General features: G+C 41.4%; 1 protein-coding gene across 1 annotated transcript in view; it reads left to right on the top strand.

Moving 5' to 3' along the window:
- FBN2 (fibrillin 2) overlaps positions 1–20,198 on the top strand; it is a 1,183,434-nt gene that overhangs the window by 698,131 nt on the left and 465,105 nt on the right. Inside the window, exons 9-10 of the mRNA XM_086961117.1 lie at positions 13,206–13,358; positions 19,759–20,010. Of these exons, the coding sequence (XP_086817243.1) occupies positions 13,206–13,358; positions 19,759–20,010 (405 nt within the window). The remainder of the gene's footprint in view (positions 1–13,205; positions 13,359–19,758; positions 20,011–20,198) is intronic.

Genomic DNA, 20,198 nt, shown 5'->3' with positions numbered 1-20,198 from the left:
GCCTGCTTTTTTAAAAATTAGTATTAATGTCCGTTATAACAAACACTGTACATATTACAGCAGTTATACATGGTACCACTACATGGATCTACTAATACATGATGAGATGAACCACACATAAAGGAACCACATAACTTTATTATATAGTTATTAAAAACCATTACAAAATACTAAATATCACAATGTTTAAAAAGCAGAAAGTTAACACCGCTGTATAAAAGTTAAAATATTGTAAAATAAAGCAGTCAATCAAAATTCTTTTTTTTTTTTTTAAATATGAACATATTGCTGGTTCAAGTCTTTGCCAATGATATTTGCTTTTTCTCGAAGCGAAGTTGGTAATAAGTTTGTCTGCTCTGCAAATAAGCTGTGGGTCTATTGAGCATAAGATTTGTACAATCGCAGACTGGCAAGTGCGAATTCCAAGTTTATTAAACTTGGCTTTTAACCAACTCCGACGTTCCTGAATCAGGGCCGGGCAAATACAAATCAAATGGGTGAAATCATGTCTTCTTGCACCACATAGATCACATTCCTCACTTTCTTGGGGCTTCCATTTAGGTTGGTCAGCATTCGTTGGGAAGCTACCCAACCTTAAGTTGAGGTGTTTGATGAATTGTGAGAAAGCAAGGTCTAGGTAGGCTGCCGGTACAGGTTTTTTATAAGATTGGATTGTCATCCAAGCGTGGGTTCGATGACTGAAGGTTAGTTTATCGTTAAGCAATGAATGCCTTTTGGCCGCCTTCTTTACCACCTGTTTAAATGTCTGTACTGGAAGTTTGGTTTCCCAAAGAGCAACCAACTCAGTCGATTCTAATGACAGTTTGAGGTATTTGGCATAGGCGGAGTTGGGACGCCTGTCAATTGTTTCCCACATGGCATGATAAACCGCAATATCCTGGTTCATCCAGACATCGTACCAAAATTTGACAGTCTCGTACTTTTTCAGCAACACTTGTGATTGTAAGCTAAATTCAAGTCTTACTTGTGCGGCTGATGTATTGCTTGGTAATGCAAATACGCGCTTGTAGATTTTCATTTGTACTTTGTCTAAGAGTTGCTCGCTATTGCCGTGATGTAATATACTCCTGTAGGCTATTGTTGGGAGTAGCTTAGCTTTCATTACTGTTAGCAGGGGGGAAACCAGAGGTCCTTTAAGTTTGGTCGCTAATGTGTTAAAAGCATGCAACAGTGCCATGCCCTTTTTTTGAATGCAGTTGTGGTGTGCAGAGAAATTGAAACGCTTGTCCAGTTGCATCCCAAGATATTTATAACTTTCCACCACTTCTAGCTTGACGTTATCTATCATGAAGATTGGTGGTGCTTTGTGGCGTCGAGTTATAACCATTGTTTTTGTTTTTGTGCTGTTTATTTCCAGTAGATTCTGTTTTGTGTATCTGGACAGTTCTTGCAGTAGGTGTTGCAAGCCTATTCTTGTCTGGCTTAGCAACACCACATCGTCGGCATAGGATAGATGTGTTACACGGCGGTTTCCTAGCCGTGGTGGATGAGCATTGGTCTGGTCCAGGTTTACTGTTAGATCGGCCATGAATAAATTAAATAGATGGGAGGCCAACACACAGCCTTGCTTTAATCCATCAAAGGTGCCAATTTTTTGGGTTAACCGCTGTCCATTGTCAATCTTGAGCTGCATCCAGGTGTTAGTGTACAGGTCGATCATTGCCGTTAGGATTGAGTCTGACAGGTCCTGCTTCAATTTGGCCCATAATAGTTTCCTGCTGACGCGATCAAAGGCCGCCTTAAAGTCCACAAAACAGGTGTAAAGCTCCTGATGGTTTTGTAGACTTTTTTCAGCTATCAGGCACAGTGCCATTGCATTTGCTATAGTGCCAGTTCCGTGGCGGAATCCTGTCTGGTTTAACTGGATTTTGTTATTCGAATCCGACCATTGTGCTCGATCTGCTAGCACCAGGGATGCGTAGTATTTTGCTTCCGCATCAATAAGGGCTATCAGGCGGTAGTTAATTGGATTTTTACGATCTCCCCCTTTGAAGATCGGATTGATGATAGCACCCCTCCAGCTTTCTGGGATACGACCTGTGTTACTTATTGATCGAAACAGGAGATTGAATTTACAGGCCCAAAACTGAGGGTCCTCTTTATAAATTACCTGCGGGATGCCGTTTGGTCCTGGTGCACAATCTTGCTTGCTTTTCTTGATTATTTTTAGTATTCGACAATCATCATCTGGCAGTGTTGGTTGACCTGAGCCTTCCTGATGGATGATTAACTTGTTGGAACTAAAATTAAAATTAGACATGCTTTCTTGGTCAACTATTCTTGATGTTTCACTTACGGTTATTGCGGTTGTAGTCGAGTGTGTTGGTGACTTAATTGAAAAGGTATTGACTATGTGTTGGGCCCAATCATTTTCAGAGATACAAGTCATACTTGTAGGGTGAGTTGTTCTATTCGTGGAGTTGACTTGCATCCAAAAGGCCCTAGAGTCTGATTTGTTTATGTTGTACAGCAATTTAGTCCAAAAGTCATCTGCTTGGTTCCTTTTTTCTATCCAGATAAGTTTCTTGTAGTGTTTTCTTGTTTTTCGAACTTCTTGCCAGATACTTGGGTTTGTCCCTTGACCTTGTGCTCGTCTTGTGAGCTTCTGCAAGTACCTTCTCATTGAAAATGTAGTTTTTGTGAGTTTAGTGTCGGCCTTAGGAAATGTCTTCCCTTTAGAGTTGGTACTAGTCCTAGGTAGGAAACAGCTGAACAAGAAGCATGCGATCAGTGAGCCGAGCCAAGAAGAGTGGGGAGAGACTGAGGACAGCAGGCTGCAGGGGCAGCCCGAGCTTTGCAGAGACCAGAGGAGTCCAACTCCCTCTGCTGCTGCAGATCTTCCCCTGACCTCTCAGACTCCGCCAAGACCCGCTTCATCTTCTCTGGACTACACAGGATAGCTGATACACTCAAAATCGAGAAACTTGCACCAATCCGCGTTTAAATTGAATCTCTATAACTGGGTGCTGCACGCACTGCCTTGTGACAGCTGTCTTATTTGGGTTTTACCGGCTCTTAATGAACCATCGGTTTGGATTAAACAATTAACTGTTTTTGAATCGAGATAAGGATTTTTTCAAAATAATAATTTATTATGTGCATATTTTTATTTATCGGCGCACCTCTTTTCACGCCAAGACCCTGGAGCAGGTGGCTGCTCTGGAGAGACACTGCCGGCGATTTTATGCTTCTTCACTTGGCGAAGGAAAGGATTTTAAACTGTGAGGAGTGCCTTTGATTAGCCTGTTATGCATGCTATGGTATCTGAGCAGAACTGATGGGATCTGGGCTAGTTACTGGCCTTTGAGTTAGAAGCCGAACCTGCTCTCACTCTGGAAGACTTTCATTAACTTTTTATATCGATTTAAGGCGGTAGAATCTAAGCTTCTGATATGTTTGTGCTATCCCTCCCACGACCATGGCAAATGTGGAGTCCATGCCCACGATCACAGCCGCATTAAAAACCTTTTGCGATCCCCATCCATCAAACTTCGAAGACACAAGCCAGGAGTCAAAAAAGAGGACATCAGCAGTAAGGTGGCTTTGGAAAAGGTTCTGGGCATTACTGTTTCTGGAGGAAGAGGACTAGCCTGCGACCCAAAGAGTGGCCTTGTTGCATATCCTGCAGGATTGAAATATTCAAGAAATCTATTTTGTCACTGATTCAAAATGATGTATACTATAGAACCTAACAGAATGCAAAAAAGAAACTGAATCTAGCCTTGAGAAAGCCCTGGCGCAAATCGCCACAGTGGGCGAAACACGTGTCGGCTGTCAATGTTCAAATCTGCACCAATTAGTCCTAGGTAGTTTCCCCAAAAAGTCAGACCAAGTTTCTGAGCACAGGCCCTTCTCTTTAGTGAACGTTTTGAGTTGCTTCGTAGCGTCTAACGCTATTTGAGAAAGTGTATTGCTCGTCCACCTTAAACGCTTTAGATTGATTGTTGTGGTTGAACCTGCTGTTGTTGGTGCTTTTAACCCCTTCGATGCTTGAGGCATGATTGAGCTGTGCTCATGACGAGCTGAGCTTGTCATGAACAATGGGAGTAAAGGATCTGCAGCACAGGAGGGGAAAACCATAAGCAGCGATGGTGTTAAGTGCCTAGATGCGGTCAGTTTCAACTCAATGTGTTGCATTGAGTGATCACTGTCTAGTGAGCAGAGTATTTGGAAGTTTTTTCATAAGACTTAGCAGGGGTAATGTTACTATTGTGTAGTCTAGGATAGAGTTTGCATTGTAGCCTGTATAGGTGGGAGCAGGGGGTTTATCCTGGCTGGCTCTTCCATTTATTACCCGTAGTCCGAGGCGTTCAAGGTCCCACATCAACTGCCTACCCACTTTGTCTGTCTTCTTAACCAATGGAATCTCCTGGAGTTCAACATCCCACAGTTCATTTGCAGCAGCAATATTGTCCTCCCCTTCCGGATGATGTAGGATATTTGTATTGAAACTCCCGTGACAATAATCTCCCAGCTCGGTTGTTCAAAACGGATGTTAGATACAAATTTGACAACACGTTGGAAGAGTTCTTTTTTAGTTGCGCTTGTCGGGTGGGCATATATGTTGATTCTAGTTTTGCCCTTTTTTATATTCTCCAATTTAATAATTTGCATGTCAGGTGTCGATGCGGCCAATTGAGAGGCGTTGATCTTCAGTGCAGTAGATAAGTATACCGAAAGTCCCCCCCTAGCGCGCCCATAACGCTGAGGGCGAGTCGCACTCACATGGAAGCATAATCTGCCTTGTACATCAATTGGCTCTGTTAGCCATGTTTCCTGTAGTGCTATGATGTCATATTGATCCCGAATTGCTGTCTTTCTACTATTTTTTAGGATGTCTTTTGCTCCTGCGATGTTCCAGGAGAGCAGTTTTATTAAATTTCCTTCGATCTCGCCCGCCTGGCAGTGGGTTCAATTGACGTTAATACTCAGTATCTGCCTCAGGTAATCGCTGCTGACTGACTCGGCCCCCCTGGCACCTTGCAGCACTGAATATGTGGCTCGACTTTTGTGGTCATCTCTTTTCCCACACCTTCTTAGCAAGGGCGATGGATAACCCTTTTTTATTTCTTCTTTTAAAGTAATTCCCCACTCTTCAAATTTGGCCATTTCAGCAAGAATACTTTTTACTATTCCTACGTTCCTCCAGGTAGCAAGCGTGCCTTCATTTGCCACGTTGCCCTCTGAAGAAATGAATTCAATAGATAATAAATCGGCCGATGTTAGGTGGCTGAGACTTGGAATTGCGGATGTCAGATGAAGGATGTTCCCTCGATTTAGAAAGTCTTGAGAGCCTTGAGGCTCATAGTTGGGAATAAGAAGTATTTTACCTGTGGTTACTGTTACCTTCTGTATTGTTTGTTCATTGATAATCTGGATTTTGTCATTTGACCTGGATTTTGCTGGTTCATTGTCCTTTACTTTAACATGCAGGTATTTTACTATTTGATTATGTGAATCATTCTGGATTTGCGTGATTGATCCACTGGTCTTTACTTCACGGACTGTTCGTTTTGGACCAACCTGTTCTGAGTGATGCACATATTCCATGGAGGCAATCTCAGGGCATGGACTTATCCTTTCCGCATTAGTTATTTCTAAGTTCTTTTGCATAACATTATTGTCCGTAGTTATTGTTGGTTGTGTTTGATCGTGAATGTTTCTATCTGCCTTTGTTGTTACTTGTCTATAACTCTTATGGTCACTTTTCCCTGCTGTTAGATTGTCACTTGGAATGGGGACAAGAATAGAAGGCACTTTTTGGTTCTTATCCGCACTTTTAACAACAATCCAGAGGGGCCCACGATTATTAGGATTGTGCTTGTTTTGCTCGTTCCCAATTGTGGGGTGCTTTTTATCCTCATGAAAAGTGCACGTTTTTTGCGGCTCGCACAGCTCGCACTGCTGACTCTCTGTATTTTTGTTTAATTGTGCAACAAAACTGGCTCCCTGGTCCGTGCTCCATTTCAAATTACGGCAGTTGGTGAAATCAGGTAGTGAGTGTTGCTTGAGTTCCCAGCTCCTAGGTTTTTTGGCAGGAGATCCCCCTTTATGTAAGTGGGTCTTTTTTTTACGTTGTCATTTGGGCCGTGTCCTTAGGGCTTTTAATCAATGGTTTTTTGCTCTCTTCTAGGGTCTTCCAGTTTTTGCATTATTTTTCTATCCCGGAGGATAACTGATGTATCCCCTCTTTAAGGTTAGGTTCATGTTTTGATTTTATTTTAGCCTGGTCAAAAATAGGAAAATTAGCCAGCATCTGCTTATTTACAGGTAGACAATTTGACCGCTGATTTCTATTTTTCCTCGCTCTTTTTTTCTGTCGCTTGGGTAAACCTTTCTGGTTGTTTTGAATTTTTGCCCCATGATGAGATGACTAACGCCAACATTTTCCCTTTTTATTTTTGTTGTTTTCTTCCTTTTTTCTCTTCACCTGTTCCCTCTTTTATCCTGAGTGATATCAATTTTGAAATAAAATACACTGTTTAATGAACTTAAGAACTCTTGGAACACCCCCCCCCCCTTAACTAACCGGCATCACTCAATGATAGCCTATCTCCAACTCGGTCCCAATTTGTTATGTGGCTGTTACCTAGCTGTTTGACTATGGTCAGGTGCTTCATTGTCCACCCCCGGGGTAGTTGGGGCCCGTGACATTACCTCTATTACTTCTTGTATCTCTTGTATCCTTGCCCCCCCATGCCAGTAGGACCTCCAGAAGCCTATCATCCAGTCTTGTTTTTCTCATACGGGTTTCTTCAACCATTGTCCATTCTTTAAGATCCTTCTTCCATTTGTCCAACTGCGAACCCTGAGGGGATAACCAGTGGATCACTATTCTGCTCTTGGCTACCGTAAGATTCAGTATCAGGAACCGTCTGGTAGTTTTACATTTGGGAGTCTTGGGGATGAGACCAAGAAGGCAAGTGTGTAGTTCTAGGGTATTGCCCAACCTGTGATTTTGTTCAATTGTTCTAGGATCTCTACTGAAAATCTGTGTATTACTTGGCACTGCCAAACCACATGGATAAAATCGGCTGGGGCATGCTGGCAATGGGGGCATTTGGGGTCTCTGGATGGATAAATGGCTTGTAGCCTCTTGGGCGAGAGATAGGACATATGTATGATATTGTATTGTATTTGTTTAAACCTATTACAGAGGGAAACTTTTTGGACATTTGGATCTTCCCCCAGTCTGTTGTCGAGATCACATGTGCACTTGCCATTTTTCCTCAATTTTCACGGGCTTAACCATTTTATCTTCTCTGAGCGCCCTATATAAATGAGAGACACATTTTTGCCCACCCACCATTGCAATCAAAACGGCCAATGTTCGTGTAGGGTCGGGGGCTTTTGGGAACATCTGTCAAAGGCGGCGAGTCGTGGCTGCTATTTTAGCATATTGTAAAAATTGACCCGTCCCTAGTGCAAACCTAGTGACTGCGTCTTGGTAGGTAATGAACCTAATCTCTGGGTAGAGATCAGCAAGCATTAGACAGCCCCCTCTTCCCACCTTCCAACAGACATATACTGTTCTATATGAGAGAACTGGGGCATACTCCAGATATCTGCCTCCGGTACATAAGGTACCTTTTTGATCAGTCGTCTGACTATTCTGTCCCATATAGTGCCCATGAGTCTGATCAATGGAGTTTTTTTCTCACCTTGAGTCTTAGTCGTCCATCGCAACGTCCCCAGCCGTCCTCTAGCATAGGAGCCTTCTAACAGGGCGCGTTCCCACGATGGATCTGTGTCTAGCCACGCTATTACATGCTGCAGTTGCAATGCTAGATAGTAGAGCTCTAGGTCCGGAACTTCAAGGTCCCCTTTACATTGTCATTTCATCACTTCCAAGCTTACCCTACTCCTCTTTTCGTTCCATAACAGCTGGAGAAGAAGTCTGTCCAAGTCCGGGAATATCCTATGTGGTACTTCATAAAAGATCCCTGCATTGTGTATAAACACCTGGGTTGTACCATCATTTTGATCAAGGCAGTTTTCCTCATCAGAGACAATTTGAGGGTGTTCCAGAATTTTATACTCCCTGGAGGCCCCTTATTACCCTGCCCATATTGTGCTCATAGAAGGTATCCATTTTCCTGGTCACGCGGATCCCAAGGTATCTCATGGGATTCAGTTCCCACAGGAGCCCCAACTCCAGAGCCTGGGATTCAACACTTGCCTGTGCTATTGGAAACAGTTGTGATTTCTATTTATTAATGCATAAACCCGAAGCTTCCCCAAACCTCCCCAATGAGTTAAGCAATATTGGCGCCAATCGGGATGGGCGGCGCAGGTAGACTAAGGTGTCATTTGCATACAGCAACACAATATGTTCAGTTTGGCCTATTTCGATACCATAGTCCTGCAGTTTCATCCGGAGAGAACATGCCAGTGGTTCCATTGTGAGGGCAAACAACAGTGGGGATAGAGGACACCCCTGTCTCATGCCACTATGTAGTGATATTGCCTCTGATACAAACCGTCCCGTGCGGACTCTCGCCTTGTGTTGCGTATAGAGTAGTCTGACCCAGGCCACAAACTCCAGTCCCAGTCCCATTTTTAGGAGGTCTTGCCAGAGGTATTCCCAGCGGCCCAAATCAAACGCCTGTTCGATGTCCAAAAGCGCTAATGCACTCTCTTCCGCGCCATCCCAAAGAGTCTGCATTACATGTGCAAGGTGACGAATATTTCTGAGTGTATTCCTACTGGGTATAAAACCTGATTGATCCTCATGCACCAACTGGGGGAGATATAGGAGCAGCCTATTGGTAGCACCTGACTGATAAGTTTAAGCTCAACATTCAGCATAGAGATGGGTCTGTAGGAGCTCGGTAGAGTCGGGTCTTTACCGGGCTTCATAATCATCAGTATCAATGCTTCCCGCATTGAACCGGGTAAGACCCCGGATTCCTTCACTTCCTCAACAACTTCCAGCAATCTGGGAGCCAACAGCCCTGCATATGCCTTGTAGAATTCAACCATTAGGCCATCCATGCCTGTAGATTTAGCCGTTTTCAGATGGGATATAACCGCTTTTATTTCCTGGGCCTCAGAGTCCAAGCTAGGCAAATCTACATCGGCTAGGAATTTCGATAAGGAGTGCATGGCGGTGGACTCCCGGGGATCACTGTATTTCTTAGTTAAATGGATAGCAAATGTCTTATTAATTTTGTGTCCTGTATAGACCATTTGCTGGCGGTCGGTCGAGGTTGTGTCTCCATATTAACTAGCCGTGCCAGGAGGCGGCCGGCCTTATCGCCCTATGCATACCATCTACTCCTACTTCTATTTCTATGGTATTTATCAAGCGTATCCCAAAGCTCCCCTACTATTTGTCTTTGTGCTGTCCATTTGGCAGGACCCTCCATAGCAGTGGGAAGTGCATTTTCCAGTACAGCCAATTGTTGTTCCTAGTTTTGCAGATCTCCTTCCAGGACCATTTTAACCCCAGTTTTAGTGGACATACATGCCCCCTGTATGACCACCTTCATGGCATCCCATTCTATACCGTTATCACTAGCGGTGTTCCAATTAACATCGAAGTACCCCTGTAGCTCCTTACCGATTGCGTCCTTATTAACTGCGTCAGTGAGAGCCTCGGTATTAATTCTCCATCACGGGACTCTAGATCTCGGCCTACCAAGAGTGTACACTATTAGTAACGGGGAATGATCTGATAAGTATCGGGCCAGATACTGTGCCTCCTCAATTCTGTTCGCCATACCTGCCTGTACAAATAAAAAACAGTCTGCTATATGTGTTTGTTTTAGGTGTGTGACAGGAGTGTATTTTTTGGCAGGGATTGCGAGGCAACCACATATCCACTAAGCTATAATTGCATAACATTTGATGCATAGCCTCTCTGGTTCTAGGATTAGCTGTGGGTCTGGGGGGTTGCCTATCTAGGGTGCCTTCCATGGCACAGTTGTATCCCCTGCCAGAATAAATCCCTCTACTATAACATACCGTCCCAATGGATCAGGGCTAGATTTTTTAAAAGGGACACTCAGCGCCACCCATATCAACGTGCCCCTGGCAAATCTGGAGTATGACGTCACAATAAAACTGGCCTCTCCATCGGCGTTGGACATATTTAAGGCACTCCCCCCATAGGTGTGTTTCTTGAAAGAATGCTATGTCCACTTTATAGCGCCTAAGGTATGCAGCGATCCAAATCCTTTTAATCATACTATTGAGCCCCCTAACGATCCATGTTATAAACTTATATTTCTGACCAGAGTTTGCCATGTTTATAGTAGGTTATAGTGCTTTGGCCTCTCCTCGTTCTGGGGGAAAACCTTCCCATATTTTCGGGCCATTGCCCAGGTTGGATTGAGCAAAGTCTCAGGATATCCTCTCTGTGAACTGCTGGTTCTAAACTTATAAACCAAACTGGGTAAACTCAACCATTCCCCCACCACCTCCCTCAGGCAATAGTATTGAACCCCCAAGGTGTAACCATTATCCAAGGAGTCGGGACTCAGCCCCACATTAAATTTCCCCCACCCTACAACCCATTCTTCAACTTACAATCCATCAGAACAATAGATGAGTCCGAAGAAAAAACTGTGGTCTGAAGTTTGGCCAGACTATCGGGCACCAGACTGCCCCATCCAGCTGGAGGCATAATGAGATGGCACCAGGGCGCCACAGCTGGGACAGTCGAAACCGAATTGTGGCTGTTCCATGCACCAACCCAGATAGTAAGCTTTGAGTCTCAGAGTCTAGCAAGAATACCCCCCGAACCAGCCCTTATCGTAGTCAGCTCCACTCATGTTGTTGGACCCTGTACTTACAGCTCTCAAGCCTGTAGAAGTCCACTGCGGGACCCCTTTGTTCTGTGTTCCCAAATAGGAGTTCCTCAGGGGCTGCTATTTAGGTTCTCAGTTCAGCTGAGTCGTCCCTCTTCTTGCAATTGGGTCTCCTGTACCAAGCAAAGCGGGGAGAATGAATTATGTGTCGGTATGCCCTCCAAGTCCGTCTGCAGGGTCCCATCCGGGCCTACCACTATCCGTCCCGTTTCTTGTTCTCCAATGGTGCGGTGTTTACTTTTCTGTCGGTCAGGTCTCCTGCATTGTTTGTGCCATCCTCTGTTCTGGTCCTATCTGGCGAGACCTATTGAGTCCATCCAGTCAATGGCCTCCTGTGGTGTGATGTGAGAAAAGACCCTGCCCTCGTACTGAACATGGAACCAGGCCAGAAACATCAAACTGTTTTTAATGTTATTGTCTCTGAGTCGCCGTTTTGCCCCTAGGAAATCATTACGAAGTTCCTGCACCTTTTTGCTATAATCAGGGAAGATCACCCAAATATCTTGATCTTCAAACAGGGGAGGGCCATGAGTGCGCACATGTTGGAGTATAGTGTCTCTGTCCCTTACCAGCCTGCTTAAAGTAACCCATGGACGTTTTTTTTTTATCAAAAGAGATATATTTTGTTCTAGTCTTTTTTCATGGTTCTTCAGAAGCTAATTCATCACGTGGCTATGTATTTGGTTCATAAATATTATAACTTCATATGGCTCTCATGGAGACACTTCATCTTGAGCACCTTATTAAAAACCCCTGTTAGTCACTGATCTGACACCATGGCAGAGAAAGACTTTGAAACCAGTCCTCGAGCAGGTGGTAATCGCATGGTCTCCCAAGCTCTCGTAAGATGCATAGGGAGCATTGAAATGGTCAGTGACTGTCCTTCATTTGCCATGCTTTCTTCTGCCTTTTTCAAGTCTTGGTAGACCCAATAAAGGCAGGGAAATATGGTGTCACTAACTGTAATTTTCCCTATACAGACCGTGACTGAGAGTGAATTACCTTCTATGCTGTCGGGGACTCAGTCTGCAAGCCACTGTCTGCATAATGCCGGCTCTGTGTTCTCATGTTGAGATTGGACAGCATGACACTCTGTTCAGAAAGGAAAGGAAAAGAGGGCAGTGTGAGGTGGGGGGAGGGAATGCTGCATACAGGACTATTTACACAGGAAATTTATTTTGAATGAAATAAATTGCGAATGATAAAGAAGATTCTACCATTTCTCCCCTTGAATGCTGGAAAAACACTTACGTTAGTCATGGCCTCCATTGACTATTGCAATTGGTTTCTATTAGATGCCCACAGCAAAGTCATCCATAAATTGCAATCAGTCCAGAACGCAGCAGCTAGAATGCTATCAGGAACCCCTAAATATAAGTCTGTCTCATGTCATCCAGCAGTACCACTGGCTCCCTGTGAGAAACCGTATAAAGTTCAAGGCCTTGTGCATTGCCTATAAGGCATCTCGCAAATCCGGACCTGAGTTTCTAAAAAGAGAGCTAGTGACCTATACTCCAACACGGGTCCTCCGTTCTTCTACTGCACATCACCTCAGGGTTCCTCGCACTAAAACTGCCTCGTGGGGCGACAAACGCTTCATCGCTGCCACAGCAAAACTCTGGAAATCTCTTCCAATCAAGATCAGATCCAGCCAGTCCTTACTAATTTTCAAGAAAATGACAAAAACTTTGTTGTTTAATCAATAAGCCAGCTGCTATTTGGTATAAGTCTGTTGTCCTTAGCGCTGAGATACCTACGGGTATTTGAACGCTTTACAAATCTAAAAAAAATAAAAAATACAGGATAGTTGGAGGGTTCCTGGTATATTTCTATAATGTTTGGACGGGCGAACACTGCAAAATAGCAGGATGCCAGAAATGTGTATCTTATTTTATTTTTCAAAATCAGGAAGAATGCCAGATTGACAGGACACCAGTTGTTAATTATTCTTTTGTTATACAGTAACGGATAATGGTGCCAAAAAAGATTAGTTTGTTCTATGTATAGGTCCCCCAAGACTCCTCTATCCAAGCATAGCTGTTCAATTGGACCAGCAGCACATGTAGGTGGGTTTAGGGTAAATGCACATCATAACTTTATAAATAGCTGTGAATAACTTTTGTTATCTATGGCACATCTTGTACCCTCTTGGTGTAAGAAAACTCTAGTCTTGACAGCTATGCAACTGATAAATCTACATGTTTACCAGTGGAAAATGGTTGTCATGACCACATGAAATGTTGTATTCCATATACTGTATTTGCTTGTATGAGTTAATGTATATTGTGCTTCATCATTGTATATCATGAAACTCTTATAGTATATTATCAAACAGCTGCATAAAATGTAATATGAATTGTATTTCTCTTACAGATCAAAGGGCAGGTATATGCTTCTCCAATCTAGTTAATGGCCATTGTGCTCAAGAACATGCAGGAAGGTTTACAAAAATGCAGTGTTGCTGTGAGTCTGGCCGTTGCTTTGCCCTGGCATCCATTCCGGAGATGTGCCCGATAAGAGGTTCAGGTACGAATAGCTACAGCATAATATAGCACCAAAAAATGTAATTATCTATCACAGATTATACTACTGAGTGTTTAGTGGCAAATACGGTTATCTGGTTAATGTACTGGGCACCATCTTGAATGCAATGACTGGCTTCAGAAAAAGGCCCCAAGGAGTGAACCGTCATGCAAATGGCCTCCTGGATGCAGATGGCAACATACTTGCAACATTCTTACAACAAAAACTAGTCCAATGGGATGAAATCAAAGATTTGATAACATTCAGTCAAATACTTTTCTGGACAGCATGCTCAACACTCAACAATATAATAGCACTTAACTTACTCATCAAGAATTCTTTAGAAAGAAACGAAAATAATGTCTTGGTCTGTTTCATAGACTACATAACAGCATTTGATAACATAAATAGAAACAGGCTCTGGCAAAATTAAAGCCCTTGGGCATTGATAACACCGTGTTACATTTAAATGGCTCCATCTGACTCCCAAGAATTTTAACAGCAAATGGTCTAAAACATAGTTGTATACTAGTAACCTTACTATTTTATCCTGTATTTAGCGTATTTACCGTATTGACAGAGTTTTCTGATAAAGTTGGCTCAGCATAAAATCAGTCACCTTGCCTACATAAATGACCTTATCATACTTAAACCACAAATCGGCCTCCTACTCCATTATAATTGCCTTAATCAATAATAACAAGAGCAACAACTTTAGAGGAAATCCCTCCAAAACCAAGATAGTAAACCTCCGCCAAACAACCAAATGCTTCAAATGGAAAATAAACAATTCAATAATGCTCTCATGATTGGCTGCTTGGCACATATCGGAATTAGAAGAGTTGCTTTTTTCCTTTTGGGATCTTTTTTGAGTGACCATGAACAGACAGTGTCTTTAAAAGAGTCCAGGTCCTTCTTATTACCTTGCGTAGTGCTGCAGAGGTCATCATTGAGCTGGACACTATCTAACATGTACGCTACGCCTCTTGCCAATCTGATCAGATTGTTTGGTTTCTCCCTGGTATCATGTGCCGATGATACCCAGATTGTGGTGTCCTTCTCTGATTTCCTGATAACACTGTACTCAGACTCCATGATTTCATGGTGAACGTAGAGGATTAGATGGACAAAAATTGCCTTAAACTGAATTCCAGCAAGACGGAGGTCCTCCTTTTCAGCAAGGACACCACCTTTTTAACAACCTCCTGCTGGCTACAAAATCTAGGGCAGCTACCATTTTCTGTTAACCCCTTGGCTGCGGCGGTAATTCTGCAGCAGCGCTATGGGGGAGGGGGGCCGTGCGGCGCTACCATGCTCGTGACTGAACCACTCCGTCACAAGCCGAAGTGGCGCTGTGCTTGTGACGGAATGGTTCCGTCACGGCCCTGCCCGCCTAATGGGACCTTCAGCGCAGGCATGGAATCAGCGCCGCACAGGCCAGGCGGCCGGGCCGTTACGGAACCATTCCGTCACAAGCACAGCACCACTGTGGCTCGTGACGGAATAGTTCCGTCACGAGCATGCAAGGTGTTAAAAAGGTCAGAAATCTTGGCATCTTTATGGACAACATACTTGCCTTTAGTGACCAGGTCAATGCCACTATCTTGACCACTTTATAAACACTTCAGCTAATTAAAAAGATTCTTCCATACATTTCACCTTCTCTGCACAGAACAGTAGTAACAACATTAATACTGTCAAAACTATATTACTGCAATGGAATGTATCTAAACATACGGGTGCAGTATCTAAACAAGTTGTAGTCCCATCAGAATGCTCCGCTAAGCTTTTGTCAGGAATCCTCAAATTCCAGTCAGCTAAACCAGATCTACGGGTGCTTCACTGGCTCCCAGTCAAACAAAGAGTCAATTTCAAAACCCTATGTAACACCTTTAGGGCTCTACACGATCTTGGCCCAAATTAACTCAAGGATAAGCTCAAATGGTACCTGCCGAAGAAGCCCCTCCATTCAAGTGCAGCAAAAAACATTATTATCCCTAGGTTCAGCGCGCCTCTTGGGGCGGCAGAAGTTTTGTGACAGGGGCTTCAAAACTTTGCAACTCCCTGCCACTGCATATTAAATCTCAGACAAATGTGCTTTCCTTTCACAAGTCATTGAAGACATGGCTTTTTACCTATTAACTTAGCTTACACGCTCCGACACTCAGTAGCGCCTTGATGCCTCTGGGCAATAGTTCGCGCTTTATACAATTTGACAATGATTCTCTGTATTGTATGGAGGAGGAACTATGAGCCATGTTGATTGAGAATCTGAACTCAGTTCTCATTAGAAAAATCTGTCTACTTTTGAATTTAACTTAAACCCAGAAATTCTCATTAGAATTGAATTTGATTAATATCCAAAAATGTCTTACACAGCATTAGTTTTATGAACTATATCTGCAGCGGTGCTTCAGCAGTTGATGGTAGCCTTAGGAAACAAAGGGGCATATTATCAAGGGGGTTTATCTCCGCTTTTTTGGCTTTAAAAGCCAAGAAAGCGGAGATAAAATTATCTCCCTATTACCTAGCTGCCGCTAACACCAGTTAGCGACAGCTAGTAGGAGATAACGACCATCTTGGGCCCCACTTTGCACGTCATTGATATTTATCACTAATGAGATGCAAAGTGGGCGTGCCAAGATGTTAGCGACTGAAAACAGTCGCTAACATCGCTATCTCCTATTACCAACTTTTGGAGATATTCGCGCTAAGCGGGAATATCTCCAAAAGCTAACACCTGCCCTGGGCAGTTCTTAGCCATGTTATCCAATGGGCGGTGGATAACATGGCTAAGAGCATTAGCTCGCTAATGATGAATATCACTGACTTTTCAGCGATATTCATGCTTTGCGGCGATTTTTACCGCATTTGCGTTAAACCTTGGTAATACCAAAGTTTATTTGCGGTAAAAATCGCCGCAGCGATGCGGTAAATTTTTGTCTCTAACCAAGCAATAGCGATAATTATCGCTATTGCTTGGTAATATGCCCCAAAATATTTTAGAAATTACTGCTGGTAACCCACATAGCCAAAATCTATAGAGAAATCTGTTACCTCATCCACCAAAAAATACAACATACCTTCATTAGCCTCATTATTTACACCTCATAAATGGAGTCACAAATAATTCATTTGCTAGAAAATAAAGGAAATCTCCTATATTAATGACCTGATACTATCCTCACCATATAAAAATGTATACCTAGTCCAAGCCTCTTACATTCCCAACACACAGTATTACTTGGATTCACATAACAATGCAGGCATAAAGAAATCTTATCTGAATTTCAGACTGCTTTACATTTGAATTTTGCAAATTTAGGGCCATTGGATTATTACAAGACAGGAAAAATGTACTTGTTACTGTAATGAGACAAATGAAACATTAGAACACATCATCTGTACCTATCACCAACTACTCAGAATTCAAAGAAAATGCATTCGTTTTTTAAAGCTGTTAATACAAGAACTGTTAAAGAAGCCACTCCATTTTGTTTTCATGAATAACGTATTCGTTTTATGGCATGTTGAATCAAATGTTTAAATATCACTTATGTTCATTTATCAGCATCATGAGGCATATAAACATCTTAAGATCATTGTTCATTTAAAAATGTTTCTAATATAGAACTGTTAAAGAAGCCATTACACTTTACTTTAATGAAACATGTAATTGTTGAGATGCACGTGTACATTTTGTTTTAATAAATCACTTTTAATCATTTATCAGTGTAAAGGAATATTTAACTCTTCTAAATATCTTGCTTCCAATTATTTCTTTTCTTTTACCCAATCAAACCTAGTTTTAAGTTTCTCCTTGTGCTAGTCATTTTTGTGAATTATTTTAAGCAAATCAATAAATGAATAATTACTCCAACTCAGTGATTGGCTCACTGTTTCAATATACTATTCTTATTATTAGGAAACTAAAATAAGTGAAATATTTCTTATTATGCAAAATCGAGCCAAGGCAATTCTCTTGGTAACTTGGCCAATATTAATAAGGTACTGGTAATTTCTCTGCCTACCATTCATTTAGATCATTTTTTTCTAACTCATCTGTGCCATTAAAAACATAGCACATAAAATGCATTTGTTTTGAGACATCTCAAAAATGCAGCAAACATGAATTGTTACATCTTGTTACCTCGACATTTGAAGACTAGTCACATTAACACGTGCACTTAGATTGGATCAACTCACTGAGTTCAAATTGAATGTAAGAGTCCATTTCAATGAATAATGTATATGTTGAGTTATTTATTCACAGTTGCATCTCCATAGACATTTGGAAAATAGTGATACATACTATTACATCTCCTGACTTTACATCTTCTACCATCATCTCTACAATTGTTTCTTTTCTGACGTTATCTGGTCTGCTTATTTTTTCAACATTAAGATTACCATTACCGCTAACACCTTGTGAAAACATTTACCTAATCAATAATGCATAACCCTCACACTAACTCTTGCCACTTCAAAAATATTAATTTATCTGAAAATTATCTTACTATAATTACAATCAAATGAAATATATTTGTTTATTTTCAAACCTAACTATACACTTAAAATATGTTAAATATCAAAATATGTTTCTATAAAATATGCACTTTATTTATTCGATGTTTATTTCCCTGCTCCTCACAGTTACACTGCCCATTAGCAATATTTGTTTTCAATAATTTTGTGTTAATTAAATTATTTGATATGAAATGAAATGTAATTAGTCGAGGATCCCAAAAAATGTTAATACCAAACCTAATGTTAAATTATACAATTAATTTAAAGTTACTTATTTCTATTAAATTAGATCAAACTGCTTTTTAAAAACAAGAGAATTATGCCCTTTACACTAATTCAGATAATAACCTAAACCCATACTCTTAATGCCAACCCTGACCCCAAGCCATGGAAAATATTTTGCATTTTATTTAACAAAATTAAAAATATATATATAATACTGCAAGATGTTAAATTATTTAATAACAGTGATGCCCATTCCTTGTTCTTATGCTAATATTATAACTAATATTATTCAATAGTAAGTATTTTATCATATTCATTTTAATATATTTTAATGGATCCTGTTAAATAATATGTAATTGCTTTATATTAAATGATTGTTAAATGTTTGCCTAATTACCTTCTGAAGAACTAATGGTGTGCATTGTAATGGCAAATGGGGTAATGGTTTTGTAGAAGTACATGTTTCGATAAAAAGGTCAGTAGAGGCAATGCTTGGAAAGTAATGGTAGGTCTGCCTTGTCATTACATCTGATTAGAAGTCCTTTTAGTAGTGCTGTTTGTAGTCTGACAGTAGTAATGGTGCCTGTCATATTGATAAAACTTGCATGACATATTGTTGTAGGTTTATCACACTCTAGAAGGGTCAGTATTTAATTAATTATTTATTTATACAGTTATATATTTATGTAACTTTATGTAGTGTGCACATTTCCCAAAAATTGTATTAAATTACAGTACTTGATGCTCTACAACTATCAGTATTAGTGCAGGAGTGTGTGCATCAGCCATCCCCAGTATTAGCGCTAGTAGTAGTGCTAGTGTTAATTGCCGTATTTGATGCACTATTATAGCCTTAGAGTCCGACGTAGCGGGCTCTACCAGACATTAAAGGCTTGCTCCAGTGCTAAAGGCCGAAGGCGAGGGCCTTTAACATGAAAGCAGGCCTTTAATGGATAGTAGAGACCGGTACAGAGGGCTCTAAGGCTATTAGAAAATTCTGCCCCTAGAGGAGAGAATGTTCTAATTTGTAAATCAAAAGCCTCACGGAGCCTGAAGGGGTTGATATCCCCTCGTGCTCCGTGAGGCCGTTGTTTACAGCAACAGCTGTGAACGCACATTGGAAAAGTTGATCCTGCAGACTTCTACCAGTCATTAGAAGCCCAGAGCTCACCATTGTTTTCAATGGAGCACTCAACATTCCAATGTTTTGATAATTGGTAATATTATAGTAGTGATGGTGATAGTAGTGGTTTCAGAGTGTGTGATAGTATTACTCTAGCTGGGTAAAGCGGCATTAGAAGAAACAGTAGATACAGTAGTAGTAGTACTAGTAGGAGTAATAGTAATGCTAGAAGTAGATTTAAATTATCATGTGAAGTAGTTTTTATGGGGACTGCGATTAGGTTAGAAAACAATAATCTTTTGAATGTTATGGTAGAAATGCAAGCTATCATGTTTAATTGGTAAACATGGTTGAAATGGAAATTCATAAAACTGACTCACCATAATGCATCTCCTGTCAGTGGAGTGTATTCGAGATATAATGAGAGATAAACGTTTGCTAGTATATGATCGAACTCTATGAAAGTACAATAATTTGAGAGAGATAGTAAGACTTTTTTGTTAAACATTTGATGTTTTCTGCTTTTAGATGAATACCGCCGGCTCTGTATTGATGGTGCTCCAGTGGGGGGTGCCAGGCCTGGTGGAACAGGAGGGAACGGATTTGGTCCAGGTTTAAATGGAAATGGGTACATTCCAGGTGGGAATGGATTCATTCCTATTCCTGGTGGAAATGGATTCATCCCTATTCCTGGTGGTAATGGCTTTCACCCTGGCATTGGTGGAACAGGTATTGGAGGACATGGAATTAACGAAAATGGACCAATCAATGGAGGCATTGGTGAGTTTTCTCTTTTTTCATGAATGTACTTCTAAATAATTGGTTCTAAAGGAGAACAAAAGGAGCATCATTTGTGCTGCCTCCACACAACTATTCAGTTTAAAAAATATAATTTCTACAGTTCGGTTTTCAAAGATAAACATTATGAAAATTATGATCCAGTTTTTATTACATTGCTCATTGATACA

This window comes from Lissotriton vulgaris, chromosome 3_1 (genome assembly GCF_964263255.1).
Source record: "Lissotriton vulgaris chromosome 3_1, aLisVul1.2, whole genome shotgun sequence".
NCBI lineage: Eukaryota > Metazoa > Chordata > Amphibia > Caudata > Salamandridae > Lissotriton > Lissotriton vulgaris.
This window is presented reverse-complemented; position numbering and strand designations above follow the sequence as displayed.